Source organism: Diachasmimorpha longicaudata, chromosome 9, assembly GCF_034640455.1.
Source record: "Diachasmimorpha longicaudata isolate KC_UGA_2023 chromosome 9, iyDiaLong2, whole genome shotgun sequence".
In the NCBI taxonomy this organism is placed as follows: domain Eukaryota; kingdom Metazoa; phylum Arthropoda; class Insecta; order Hymenoptera; family Braconidae; genus Diachasmimorpha; species Diachasmimorpha longicaudata.
Genome location: NC_087233.1, coordinates 7,132,194 through 7,147,791, shown reverse-complemented (window position 1 = coordinate 7,147,791; position 15,598 = coordinate 7,132,194). Strand labels below are relative to the sequence as shown.

At 42.0% G+C, this 15,598-nt stretch overlaps 1 protein-coding gene across 3 annotated transcripts in view; it reads left to right on the top strand.

Annotated features, from left to right (window-relative positions):
• The window catches only part of LOC135166254 (TWiK family of potassium channels protein 9-like), a 127,985-nt gene that overhangs the window by 85,037 nt on the left and 27,350 nt on the right, over positions 1–15,598 (top strand). For all 3 annotated transcript variants that reach the window (XM_064128341.1, XM_064128342.1, XM_064128343.1), the window contains exons 3-4: positions 5,479–7,185; positions 7,681–7,966. In XM_064128341.1, the coding sequence (XP_063984411.1) occupies positions 6,838–7,185; positions 7,681–7,966 (634 nt within the window). In that variant the 5' untranslated portion in view covers positions 5,479–6,837. The remainder of the gene's footprint in view (positions 1–5,478; positions 7,186–7,680; positions 7,967–15,598) is intronic.

Here is a 15,598-nt window from a genome sequence, read left to right as displayed (position 1 = left end):
CATACGGAGAACTTTTTTATTTCATCTATCTCGAGTTTCCTCAATTCACGATACCTCACGTTCCCCTATTTCTCACATTCTTCAGCTCGTTGGTAGGAAAACCATTCGCGCGTGGAGAATAGAAATAAAATGCACTGGAAGAACACACTCCCTCAGCCACAATATATAAGATCATCCTGAGACGTATGTACATATATACACCAGTAACTTGGTGAGACAGTCGTACAAATGACTCAGTGCTTCGAGTTATAAGTGATATACGTTTTCGGCAAGTGCTCTTCTTCTTCATTTCATCGCGTCTCAGTGCGCATGGCCTTCCATTACTTCCCAACGTCTTCATGAAATCTCGAAAAATTTCTTCATCCCCAAAAATACCCACAAAGTACATAACATATACATAAGATACCTTGAAAAAATTACGTTTAATATAAAAAAAATTGGCGAAATTCCCCAGCGAATTCACTAGAACTCGCGCTACGAGAAAAAAAACTTGGCGTAAATTCCCGAAAGCCCCTTCTCCTGCGTTGATTTAATTCTCTATTTTCTCCCTTCCGCTGCTATCTAAATATATTACCTCCTGATAAATCGAATCAACCCACTCCGCATTCGTCCCCTTCCTTTCACGAGAAATCAATGAATGATGGAAGATCCATTCTAAAAAACCAGGGGAAATGTACGGACGAATGAAGAAGGGAAGTTAATTCAATCCGGAAGGCCTCTCAACAGCCCTCCCAAACGCCCCCATCCCTCCCCGTATTCGTCCTCAAGTGCTAAATCAATTTTAATAACCTGGAAAAGTTATGCTGTCAAGCATGATAATATATTTCACGAGAACTTTAATCAAGATCGGTTTAACGATAGCTGAACTCGTCGTAAAAGTGGATTCAACAGTTCTTTGATGTAATCGATAATTGATTAATCCGGAATATCCATTTTAAACTCGTTGATACCGTGGTATCTTCATCTTGTAACGAATCACGAAGATTAACTGCATGATGTTAATTACCGATTATCGGAGGAAAAATGTCGAGTGAAATGGGATGAAAATCTTTAACGACAGAGTTGAATGAAATTCCATTAACTCTCTTCATTGATGAGTCAGTTAATTATTTAACCATTTGATTTTATTTTTCAATTTAAATGCCCATTTTCAAGACCGCAACATTATTTATACAACTGGCTTTGCATGAAGGGGATATCCTGGTTAGAATACAAAATCATTGACAGATACGAAATGACAAATTAATGGTGCAGACGATTCGTACGGACACTGATTAATTGCTATTTACTTGCAAATTTCGCATGCAGTTGCACGACTGGTGGACTCACACGGCAATTGTGTACTGTCGCCATTCGAAATTGACGTAGAACGGTATTTCAGGGATTGTTTGTCATGCTATGGTGACTGCATTACCAAACGATAGTGACTGTTTTGCATTTTCCATCAGCATTTAATTTTTTGAAATCGGAAATTTCGGACTTTAGAATAATTCTGTTGCCGATAAATGATTGTTTTATGTGAGTTTATGTGAGTGGGCAATTCTTCCTCCCCTGAAATAGTTTTCTCGTTTTGTAGTGGAACATTAAAGGTTTTATTTGAGCCGCAGTTGACGGTTTTATTATTCAATTTGCAGGTCTGAATTTGAATGTCGATATTGGACAGGTATAAAAATTTTTGCGAAACTGGAAAATGAGTTTGAGAATTTTTAGAAATGAAATCCATTATATTTACGGATATATTCAGTGACATTCGCCTGTCTGGATCTCAAATAATTAAACAATTGGCGAAAACGTGAGGACGACGCGACCAGCTCCCGGTGGAATCAAGTTTTGTATAAACTTCGAGCCCCATCGGGAAAACAGACGATGGTGTTGAGGTGGGCCGATGCGTGAGGACTTCCTAAATTCCCTCATTACACGTAATGAGTCAGAAATCATAATGAGGGCAACGGATGGGTATCCGAAACATATGTCTGTTGTTTGCATGCGCCCCGGGGGATGTGTAAAGGCACGAGAATCGGGGGAAAACTATGTAACGGGGGGTGGGTGCATGGTATTGATCCTATATCATCTTTCGGGCAAATTGGAACATTGTCCGGGAGAGAAATTCCCGCTTGGGGATACATTTATGGTTTTTTTTCTCAAGGAGGTGTCGGATGAAGTGTAAAGATAAAAGGAGTATTGTGTCGAGATGTGACAAAATCAATAACAAAGTGAAAACAACTATTTATTTTCAAACTTCTCCAACGCACGACCATTCCCCATCAATTCAATAGCGAAATCCCGCAAACAATCCCCCAACTGTGACCAATTATCGATCACCGATTCGAAACTTGGGACAATCATCAGAAGTTTGAATTACATCAGGTTAATTAACCCGAGAGGAAATCAGGCAATATGTCCTTATTGTCGGCAAATCACTGGGAAAGTTTACCATGTGCGAGCAAGTGCCACATTCAACTAATGACTCGTCAGAAAGTCAAGATCCATGACCTCCTGTAATTCATCACGTGCACATGTGTACCGCAGTGTTGGCCTTATTATTTCCGGTCTGGATTTTCACGTTACGGTCATATTTACTTTGAGAACTTTGCATATGTGACCCCAGGCACCTGTCATGCCCAGGCCAATGGGCCAATTTTGGGGTCGAAGGTCTCCTTTGCGGCGGCATCACGACAGCGTCTTTCTACGATCATCGCGGGGGTCTAGCACTTCACCAGTAGAGGAGGTAGAGATACGATCAGACAGTGTACACTGTTGTATGAAGAAAATCGAGGGGACGATTTTATGCTTTTGCTGAACGAAATTTCACCTCCATCCGGGGGATTTCTGGGGAATTTTCTCCCCGGGGCGGATAACATAGTGAATGCAGTCAGTTGAGGGAGGGAGAGGAGGGCTAAAATGTGGGGAGGGTCAGCACTTGAGGGAACAGCTGGGGGAAATGTATTGTTACAGCTGCAGCGAGGGGTTGCCGGGGGTTTTGTAAGGGACATGTCCGACTTTTTGGATTTTTGAATTTAACCCCCGTATTTTTACCGCCACTTTTTCCCACAAAATCTCTATCTCCATCTGTCATAAACTATTCAAGATGTTTCCTCGAATCTCCTCCTCCAATTTATCTTCAATCGCACTTCACAGAACCTTATTTCCTTCCACAATCCCCAAAGCTCCATCGATACATCGATTTTCCCGTTCCAAAACCACGAAAAATCAAAAAACCAAACATCTCACTACTGCGACAAGCAGAATTGAATAAACATCTCTCCATGGACCAGAAGCCCCGACAATTGATACGAATTTAAAACTCGCTGAATGTCGGGCGCACGTATCCGTTGCTAAAAAAAGATGAAATGTTTGAGGTAAATCGTCGACCGGAAAAATTGCCTTTTCCGCCACCACCGCACCACCCTCACTCCCCTCTCTATTTACTCGTCTATCTGCATCCTGTGAAAGCATCAAGACGATGAACTCTCCCCCCGTCTACCCTTCCGACGTCTTATCGAAATCGACAACTCCTCGATTCTCCCCCACACTGGCTATCTCCGAAGATTTTCCGCGAGCTTTATGCCGAGTTATAAATTCTAATATATGACGGGGGTAATCTTGAAACCTGGATCCCTCGTCCAAATCTAGAAGTGCACTAACCATTTCCAATACAGAGCCACCAATCGGGGTTTACGCGTATGACTGTGAAATATCCATTCGCGCTCGGCTGCTGAACCGGTTGGTTATGACAGCGGGCCCATAACGATCAACGTTCGTTATCTGCGGAATAAATATTTCCTCTGAGGTGGGCTCGCCTACCTTATGGCCACAATATCACGCGTTATGATATATTCACGATCTTCGGTGATAAAATATTGAAGTACTTCGAGTGAAGTAACTTTTTGCATTTTAAAATGAACCGTCATATTTAAATCAAATATTTTAACGGCATATTATTATTCATCATGTATCAATGAGAAAAATCATGCGAAAAATCGGATTTATGAATGTTCAAATATCCTCCCTGGTATTCTCTTGGCTAATCCCCAAGGGCGATGACAGCTCAACTTCCGGAGTCCAGCGTGTATCCTGGAAATCCTCTGTATGCCTTTGAGATGTCGATTTAAATATCCTTGAGACTAGATCTTGTAACTTCCGGAGGATTCCCAACGGCCTTCGGCAGTGAGAGCTAACGACCGTGGAAGTCCAACAGACTCTCCGTTGGTATTCACCATCCGGAAGGCACGACTGGAGATATATTCGTTCTTTCTGACATATCCTTCGAGCTTGTCCTCCCCCGCCGGTCATGCATATATGGATTTTGGGATTGTCAACAGTACCGACTTCCGCACGAATGCGCTCGCTTTGTTTGGACGGTGTAGACTTGTTTCGTTGACACTGGCTGGCTAATATTGATGGAAAGTGAATATTTATATCGACAATTTTTTAGTTGAGATGATGTTGACTTGATTACCCTCGCAGTGGGTTAATCTCATCGAATGCGGTAAAAGGAAAGTCAGGGGATTTTCACCCTGGCGTCATCACATCGTCTCCACTTGAAAGACCAAAAGGAATGTTTATCAAAACGCATCACAAACTTTTCGATGTCACCTCCACCCCACCCTTTTACATACAACCTCCAAGTACCACACGCGGTGAAGCGAAAACAATGAGCCCGATCCCGAGATTGCAAAGTTTTCCACACGATTTCTCCCCCGAACCTGTAACCAATCAGTCACTGTCCCTCAACGTTGTCGTGCTACCTCGAATAACGCTCCCTTATCCCGAAGTCCTCCAAGTTGGACTATCAAAATGGAAGAGCACATAATTCACTTTCCACCGTAGTAATCACTTCATGTACCCCGAGAATATCCGAGACATAAAAGTTGCCTAGTTCCCGTGACGCACCGAGTGTCCCTCAGACGTCATTTTTCCGTCTTTGGCATAATTAATTTCAGAAGCTTCGAGTAATATCCGTAACTGCATCTCCCGCATTTCCATGGAAATTATCATCCCCTCACTTCCCTAGATTGGTATAATCCTTCACCACTCTGTTAAGATTAATTGAATCCCGGCAATATCAGAAGTTATTCTTCAACCAAAAGTTAAATTAAATTGTTATGTTCCAGTATAAAAAAGCTCAGACAATTATTCCCTGAGAAATTAATCCAGAGACAGGAAAATTTCCGTGCCCCTCTAGAATTTTGATATATTTATATTTGTTTCCGGTGCCCACTGCCAGAAATTATTTCCAACTTATCTCTTCTCCCAACGTAACGAAAAATGCTAATTTTCCTGAGGAAAGTTCCAATATCTCCAGTAACAACGGCCCCTTGTCCACAATTTCCAAGACAGTTCTTGATTCCAAGAATTCAACGCTCGCACTCTGAGAGATTATAATCCCCCTCTGGCATGAAATTCCATGCTACTAACATAACGAAATTTAAAACCGCCGACATCTAACTGAATTTCTCTTTCTCGTCTTTCTTTCAGATTAAAGACCGCCGTCACCCGGTTGAATCGACAATTCCAGACTTGGCGTATTGCGGAGCCACGGAGTTCTCCAAAGATATAAAAATCACAGGCAGACGCAAGAACGAGCAACGATGTAGAAACAAAAAGTCCCGCGCCTCGTGATTTGCCGAGAAGTCCGTCGGGAGACGATAAAATTGGTCATGAAATTGTACAAGCGACAGCGAGTATATCCCACCACCGATGAGGATCACCCCACCCGGAGCCACTCCAGAAATCTGAAATAATATTCATAACAGCCGATAGCAGCTAGTGGCGAAACCCAAGAGCCCTCTCAACAGCGCTTTCGCTGGAGTGTTTAATTTCATCGAGGTTTTTCATCATCCCCTAATGAGGGTCCAACTGCCAGGGCGGCAAACTCGGTGGCAGTGCTCAGTCCCGCCACTTGCCACCAGCTCCCCCAAATGATCATCCCCTTCATACAGCAATGAATCCTTCCACCGGCGTCACTACAACCGTCAGCAAAACTGAAATTGACGACACAGCTATGAGAATAAATATCTCATGATAATTTTTGTCAACTTGAAATGATATAATCACAGCGATTACCAGTTTCACGTGAACCACGAAATATCATCAGTCAGCGTCCGCAGTCGTTCTCGGTTGCGTTGAATACACGCATTCCCCCAGAAATACATTGCCATCACAAGTGGAAAAGCGGAATGAATTATTCACCGCTGATGTGTACAACGTTGTGCGCAAGGGTGTTCGTCCGGTGACAAAGTATCGCGATTTGCGTTTAATCACGATTTGCAATTCGTCCCTTCCGTTGGCGGATCGATCCGCTGTGCTAAATTGGAATATTTGGAAGTCAGCTAATGAGAAGTCACCACGTGTCAACAGGGAAGAAGTAATTCACCAGGAGCTCGATCATCTCCGGAAGTGCTCCCTCGAGACGGTACCCCCGTGGCATTTGCATGATAATCGCAGGGTGTGTGGATTGAAATAAAACGAAATTATTACTCCCCGGGGGATAGACGAGCCGGAGTGTGGATAACAAATATGGCGGATTGGTGGGCTTTAGAGAGGGTGAATAGCCGGTGAAACATGACAATATTTATACTAATGACGTCATCGGGTCAGCGAGCTAGCGGAGATCAGAGATCGGAGTGAGTCTAGGGGTGTGATCTACCCCCCGGAGGATTCCTCCTCGCCTCCTCACAGTATTCCGTCGTGCCTCCACATGACGACTGTTTGACTTCCTCCACGATAAATGCTACCTCGCGCTACCTCGGGGTTGGAGATTCGAGGGCGACAGGGGTGTGCTGTCTAGGTGATCGGCAGGTGGGGTACAGTGAAGAGTATTGGGGCTGCTAAAGGATGGAGAAGGACCGCCACTACCGGGCATACGAGGGCCTTAAAGCCGCGAACAACGGCAACACTTCGTCCCTGAAGCGCACGAACACACCCTCCAAAGCACAGACCAGGCAAATCAGGTGTCTGTGCTTTGGGGGAGTCCCAGACAAGGCCAGCCATCACTCCTTTTTCAAGGGATTCATAATTAACCTCGGGATTTGTGCTCTACTTGTCGCCTACACACTTCTCGGGAGCTTCATCTTCTTGGCTATCGAGGGTGGCGCTGATGGCGGACTCCAGCAGAGAACTTTGCCCACCATTGCTAAAAGCAATGAACCCGTCGATCGGAATCTCACCGCCTGGTGGAATAAGGTAGGGTAAAATTCCAAATTTCAGACGGAAACGTCGCTCAAAAGTGGAGAGCTTTAAATTTTATTAACCCAACTTCTGTTCACCACCTCAATCATCCCTTTGCACTTCTCGGTCCTGATCGATATACCCCGCCCACTCTCCCCAGATCCAGTGGAATAAACAATTCAAAGACAGTCACTAAAACGTGATTTACGGTAATGCCAGTACTGCTGCACTATCTCTTCAGCCTCACCTTATCGCAAATCGTGATAGTCTCCTCTCATCACTTTCCTACGTCTCGCCCATTTCACCGAAGTTTCCAGAACAGAGCGCTTTAAGCGAATTGGCCCTTCCCCTTTACCTCTCCCCACCGGGGAAGCAATCCTGGCAATTATTTCCGGTTATCGAGTACAAACGGCTCTGACGATCGAATGGGTCTCTAAAACGTTTTGTTCTTAAATCTTTATATACTGCAATTCTATGTATATATGTGCTATTTTTTTTTCACTCCCCTAGATGCATCGAGTTGCTCGAGAACAAACCGTGGAGAGTATCTGGGGGATAACGGAACAGCTCAATATTCTCTATCGTGAGAATTGGACGCGTCTCGCTGAGCAAGAGATAGCAAAATTCCAAGACAAACTTGTGGATACAATAACGGAAGACATGAAAGCTAGGCAGCAGACAGATACACACACTGATGGCAATGCCGATGGGCCAACTAGTGAACGAAAAGTGCCGGATTACGAGTGGAACTTCGCCAAGGCGTTCCTCTACTCACTCACTGTGCTGACCACCATCGGTGAGTGATTATTTCTTTAGGCCCAGAAATTTTTTGGCTGCGGTTCACGAACTTTTCTGAGTTCAAAAGCTTTCACTGGCCAACACCAGGATGTTTCCTACCCACTGCGGACATTTTTTATAGCGAATTTGAGACAAAATTTCGGTTCTCTGGGCAGGTAAAGTCATTTCATCGCGCATTTCACTAGCACCCGAATTTTTTATCCGAAATTTCTCTTCGTGTGCAATGCCCTGATGACTCTGAGAAATTTAATTAATTTGAAATTTGAATGCACACCACAAAGTACGTGGACTCGAGGTGATACATACAGATTACAACCATCCGTTTGAAAACTTAGTCGAACAAATAATCAAAATTCTCGGTGCGCGAAACCACGTTCATAACACAGGATAATTCCCAGTGAGGAAGCTAGTATATTTACTCGCAATTAGAAGGTCAAAACGACGATAGTGCCTGAGGGTAGGTCTATGGAATAGGTATAGAGATACTGTCGGAAGTTACATGCTGGTAAGACATTCACACAGGTTGGATAATTACAATGAGCAAATACTATACAATTAAACTACCCTGTTGTAGTCTGTGTAGCACCGGGTTTGGTCACATTGCCTCAGGATACCATTGTTTGAGTCAACGCCAGTATTTAACAAGCTAAATACAGCTACAGTACTGGCAAGCCTCGTTCACCTTGTCTTTCGCCTTCATCTTCATTCATTCTCAAACGTGTTTGCATCGGGGTAGTCTAGGCCCTTAATTCAGTCAATTTCGATTCACAGCTTTCAAGTAGAAGGGCAGAGGGACGCCACTGTCTCAGAGACAATGTTGATTCTTCTTTTGATTAAAAAAATATAATCGATGGGGCTGGGGAAAGTGGGGGCAGTTTTATTGGACTTTCGTGAGAAGTCAATTCTAAAGGCATCTGCTCAATGGATGTTTCGTAAAGTTTCGACAAACTTATTGAAAGCCCCTCGCGTATTTGCTGATTGATGTTATAAGTAGCAATATCGATAATTTATTTAATGCATTCGAGGGAAAGTTTGCTGGGTCCGTCCGATACATAAAAGTTAAAGAAACTTTTCCCTGATTAAAATTTTTTTTTTTCGATTAAAAACACTGAATCGATGGCGTCTGTTGGGAATAAAAATAATTGAAGTGAAGTATTAGGTTTTTAAATTTTTATATTGCTTCAGTTTAAAAATTATGCGCGTTATGAATTTTTCAATTTCAAGGGCCAGAATTTTTCCATAATTGTCAGACTTGTTAAATTCTGTGGAAAAATTATATTTTGCATCAGCAAATATTAATATTCCTTCGTGAAGATACAATTAAAATTCAAATTACATTTCTACAATTCTATTTTTTCCCAGAGAGGGAAAAATGATTCCGTTTGTAATGACAAAATTGTGATTCAACTGTAATGAAAAAGTCACAGAAAATGAGCGCGAGGTGAGGAGATAATTAATCCATTCTACCGTAGTTTCCATCATCCCAGCCACCGCCCATTACTGCATTTTCCATCTGCTCCACGCACCCATCCCCCCTGTCCATCTCATCTTTCTATACGCGAGGGGGAAGCCACTCAACATTTTCCACTTTTTCCTTTCATTCGTTTTGTTCTGAACATTTCCGCAGACTTGTTTTCCTTTCATATTTTTTTCCGCTCCACTCTCTTAATACTCTCGTTCTTCTCGTTTCATTTTTCCTCTCAATACTTCTTTTTTAATAATTTTCTTCGCGACAGTTAATTACTGAAAGTATTGCGGCACGTTTTATCGACTCGTCGGAGCATGAAAATATTGTCCCGGGTGAAATACCCTACGCTCGGTCCTATTTTAACCGGCTTATCGTTCATTCAGGAAGTTTCGATAGAGTTATCGTTCATCTCCTTTCAATTGCTCGTTCATAATTCCTCACAGAGCAAAAAAATATTGCAATGATTTTTCATCTGAGAAAATTCGTTGTCACGTGAACAAAAACTTTTACCCGATCTTCCATGAATTTTGCAATTTCCCACAATAATTTATCACCGATGAGAAAGGAGGCATTAAGGCAGGTTCAATACTCGGAGCGAATGAAATAGCTGACAACTTTTCATATTTCCTGTTTTCAAATAGAAGTTCTGGTTTCAGGATAAAATAGTTCTTAGAATAACGAATCAACGTCCTTATCACGAATAGAGTTTCCCCGAGAATCTTAATAATCTAAAGCTCAGTTCGAGATTCCACTTCACTAAAGGCTATTCCCATGATTCGTATGGGAAACTTTATATCGCCCAACGTACTTCAGTCACCTCAACTTTTCCAATTTAAAATGTCTATCACAAATTGGAAAAAAACACTCCTCCAGATGTGATATTTCCATCTTCATAACTGGAATAAGATCATTTTCTTCGTGGGGATTATGTTCAAACGTGATAGGGAAATGAAGATAAAATGGGAAATATTTCCTTTCCATCCGAAATAATTATCCTTTCAACCACATTTCAATGTATATACACAGAAATTATACAGAACTCGTATATTTTCCACGCACACATTTCCATGCCGATTCATTACACCACTTCCCACAATTCTCATAAATTACCAAACAAGCGAATTCGTTCTAAAAGTAACATTTTTCATACCAAAGAGAAATATGGAGAAATTCAATACGTTGAATGCCTGTTTTTACATCTCCAGCGTCCGCTTCTGAGAGTGCGCTTTCCTACCACTTCTGGAATATTTCAAGCATAAATAAACGGCTCAAGCATTAATCTTGAAATTTTAATGGTGTGCATGAGATCACCTCAGCACCTGAAATAATTTTCGAGTTGAGGAGAAATGTTGCAGGGAATAAAAAAAAAAATTGGGGTAAAAAATATTTCCTCGTTTCAATTCAGGGACGCGTGTGTGTATGCCACGAGCCGTTGAACCGGACCCAGGGTACCGTGGATTGTCGGGTCGGGTACTAGAGCACAGCATGAGCTCATACCCGTGGATTTTCAGAATCAGCTGTGAGCAAATGGAAATACCGCGCCGGGGAACAATACAGAAAAATAAAAGTTGTGATTTTCAGTGATATGACACTAGTTTTGGTCAGACGCCCTAGAACTAATTGAAAAACCTCACGCTGTGGCTAAAAAATTCTATTAAATTCATTTTTATAAACTCGATCAGCTTCTCGAGGATTTGAATATCGCTTGAGCGTTATCGATTGGTGTTTTATCGCGTCTTTACGAATTTTTGACACAGTAAGCCGAGTTATTGATGACGCATAATCAATCAAAATGTTGGTTGTATCATTTACCCCGCGATATTGATACATCTGTGACAATGAAAGCGCATTAATTATAAGTTATGGACGTGTGCACAGTCGCCAATTAATTGTCGAAATGTTTTGTATGAATATATGAATGGATATTTGTGCGTGACTGGGTGGACGGATGTCAACAATGACAGCTCGGCTTGAAAGAGTGTTCCACAACTTTATTGTTCACGAATTGTCCGCAGTAATCGGCTCGCTAGTCGAATAATTATCACTTGCAGCGCTTCTAGCGCCAACAATTAATAACAATTCAGTCAAACGCACTGGGTAATTGATAAAATTATAATCCCTAATCAAAAATAATCAAAAAATCTGGATTTTTGTCTTCTTCCTCGTGTAATGAATCCAAAAATTTTCATCTTCTCCTTTTACATGTATTTCGCTTTCTCCCAAGTTCTAGTGCAACGAAATACTGTGAACCGTAACCCGGGCTCTCATTGAAAACGAGCAAACATACCCAAGCAGAGATACGCAAACAGTTGAAGGAGGAAAAGTGGGGTTGTATTTGGCGTCGCTTTGACGCCACTTTTTCGTACGAAACCCCACAGTTACATTTCTCCATTCCCCTTTCATCCCCTTCCACCCGGCGTCACTGGGCTCTCACCTATCCTCCAGCTGGTTCGATGTATGACTTGAATTTTCCGGGCGCAGCCCAACACAAATCCTTTCCTACCGAGAAGAACGATTTACCTTTTCAGGTTGCCAAGCAACTGTGAAATCGCTGGCACGTGGTATAACCAAGACGCCTGGATACTGTACCAGTGCCTATTTGGATTTAGTTTCATTTCAACTATTTGCTGAGACAGAGAGAGAGAAAATAGTGGTGGTCGGGGTGGAATTGTCGGAATATTCCAGTTTCGTTTGTATTCAAGGATATTTCACAATTAATCAGAAGTTATATTCTCTCGGATATTTGAGGACTGGTTTGAGTTAATTTTCGCGTCACATTAATTAAATTTTCTCACCACGTGAGCGAAATGAGTTTCTGGAGCGGAAGAAACTGTTTGGAATAACATAAAAAATTTGGAGAAGTGATTTTTTCAAATGGCTCGCATTTTGTTCCTATTTCAGAATGATTTATTTTCGTTTTATTAACATTGAGCTGTTTTATCACGTTGGGTATTTCATATGTGAGGGATGTCCTCTTTCTCGTGGCGGTGGGGAAAATTGTGGAGAATATCAAACTTCGGTTTATATTGGAGAATATGTGATCCTTAATCAGGAGTTATATTCCCTCGGATATATGATAACGGGCAACCAATTTTCCCCAGTACTTTGATGAAATTTCCTTTCCACGCAAGCACTGAATTAATTTTCTCCCCATAAAATGAAAAACTGGCATTACAATTTATAAAAACCCACAATTTGCATAAAACATGGTTTCACACCCTTTTGATTCGCCAACAAGGGGATAATTAATTGAACAATTCGTTCATCAACCTACTTTTCCTCCACCAATTTCCAAAATTCTCAAAATCTATAATCTACATGTCAAAAGAGTGTCTTCCCAGTTCCCCAGGGGAGGTCGTGCATGAATATTTGGCCGATTGCCCTCTCTCTGGACGTGGAAACATGAATCGAGTAGTTGTCCTGGCTTATTACCAAGAGTTAAACATACACTGGTGTACAGTAGTGTATGAAAAGCCTGTTAACGCGTTTTCCTGGAATAAAAAATAGTCAATGCCAGACAGCTTCGGGAACTTTCCCTGGTCTGTCCTTTCATTGATGTAAACGACACAAAAAACCATTAGCGAGTAGAGCGGAGGAATGAGTGATCGCCTTGAGGAGTCCATTAATCAAGACCGATGGTTACTTCTCTGTCATCACATAATCTCAACATCGCAACCTCTCCATCCGCTGCTGCTGTCTCATTTGTTCCTTCGGTATCTAGAGCGAATGAAGCCGGGGAATGGACTAGTCTCTTCTGCTTGGCAGCTGTGTGAGTGGATGTGACACGTGAAAGAGACGAGCGAGTTTGCAACCCACCCCCTGACCCCCCCGGTCTCTCTTTCTAATTGTTTTTCCTCTCCTTTCTCGGTGACAAAGAGAAAAAAAATTTGAGGGAGGAAAGTACGGTAACCGGGACACGAAGACAACTGGTGTTGTGCGCGAAAGACGGGAGTGTGAGTGACCCAGGAGAGGGTTTGGAGTGGTCTATCTGAATGCTGAGGGTACACATATCTTGTGCGCTTGTTTCGTGAATTTTAATCAAGGCCGAGGCGAAGATGCTGACGAGTGGCCGCAGAAGCTCTCTGCTAATGGATTGCCAAGCATTCGGATGCTGCACTAATAACAATTTGCTTCGGGGTTTACAATTTTTCAACCCGGAGCTTTTCACCCCGGCCCTCAGCTGCGAAATTTTACTGGGTGGGTTGTAATGAGAAAACTGGAGTGTGCAAGACGTCTTCATTCTGGGTATTGGGTTTGAAAATGTGACGTAGGAGAGATCGGGGTAAAATGAGAGGACTTTTTTGATTTTTAATGAGACAAATGGATTTGGGGATTTTCAAGGGAAAGTCATTTGAGAGATGAGATCTGTAGGATTACATTACATTTCACCCTTTTTTCCTGGATTAAAAAATCCAATTTTGAGATTAATGTCCTCTCCGGGAATTCCCCAGGTCGTTCAGTATTTTTTTTTTCTGCATAGTTTCAAATTAATGAATTAAATGCCATTAGATAATTTTTTTTACGAGGTAACTGTGATCATGTAGTAGACACAGGCAGGTCCTAGAAATTCAAAAGACCGCGAGTTCCCGACGGTAGGAAAATCTATCGCGATTCGTGAATTTCACCGGGAGAAAAGATAAAGGAAATGGAAAATGAAAATACCGGTTTCAAGAAAGAGGGTAAAGGGGTGTGGCAGCGGCAGCCCTTTCTTTCTCCCCATTTTCTGTTCCTCTTGCGTAGGGTTCAAAGATGCTGACACAGAAACCGTAGGACGTAACGGGAAAGAGACTGGGCGACAGGCGAGATTTGAATCTCTTCCGTTGAACGTAAACCTGAGAGGTTGAAACCCACTTCTTTTCAACTAAAAAATTCACGGTATTTCCCCGTCCCCCATTATTTCGTTATTTTCATCAGCCTTTCTTCAATATTGAACGCAACTCCCGCAAACAATAAGTAAATAAATAAATGCCCATTTATCTCGCATAAATATTCTCCGAATTATCGTGTCAAATCGTTGAAGTTTTTTCACAAAATAAAAATCCAGTTGTCTAGAATTGATTGAGTTGCAAAAACATACCCTCAGTCAATGTGAGAATATTTTTTTTCCCTCTTGTTTTTCAAAATTTCATCTCCTCTCGAACCAATGAACATTTTCCGTGTTAAAACCCATCACGCCACAGTCTTCAATTACATCTGGTACTTCTCTCCACTCCCTATATTGCCAACTCAGGCCATATTACATACCGGTGTTTGGTCTCTGTTGAGCGAAATAGTCCAGAAGAATTTTCCTCCCACTGGTTGGCGTGCACCTCTGGACCCGGGGAGGCAACTTTCTAATAACTGTTTTCTCTCTCGCTCGAGAAAATACAGTGAAATTGGACGGGGGATTCCGAACGTGGGTCTCGGAAAGAGCTTTATACATTTTTGTGAGAGCTTTTCCAAGACGTTCATTCGTTATTGAAGTTCAAGTTTTGCATCGGGAATCTTTCTTTCTCCAGCCCGCGGCAATCAATTTCGGGAGCAAAGGAAATACTTAATGGGACTTTCGTTAAAGTTTCATATAAACAGTGGGAATGGAGACATTAATTGCACAATGGTGGTAACAAAGTGCTGGGGTGGAAATGAGCATTGAAAAGTTTGGAAGGTGCAGCAGAACATCGATCACCTGAATAGTTGGGAATTTATTTATTCCATTGAAATTCCATCATTTTTACCGAATATTTATCCCTCCGTGAGGGCGTTAGCGATCCAGATGAACATTCAGTATCAATTCCTGTCGTAATGAGTCCCCATTGATGGGCGAATTAAAGTACTTGTGACGCCCTTATCGGGAAATTAAAATGCCTAATTTTCCGATTGTTTCTCGATTTTTATCGCGAACAATTGACCGGAGGTCACACGTTTTTTCATGAACTGCCCCGTTGCTCTTCACCGCTTCTAGCTTCATAACACCATATAACAAAAAACAAATATGCTATTCAATTTACAAAAAACCGTACTATGATTCACAACACGGGATATATACACAAGAACTTGTCTGCTAGAAAACATTGGCAAAAATATAGAGTTGTTTGTGTTCAATTTCGTCGGTTCTACTCCCTCTCTACCCCAATGTATCGTCAATATTCCACGAAAGGGAGTCAAATAAAAAAAAAATTTATT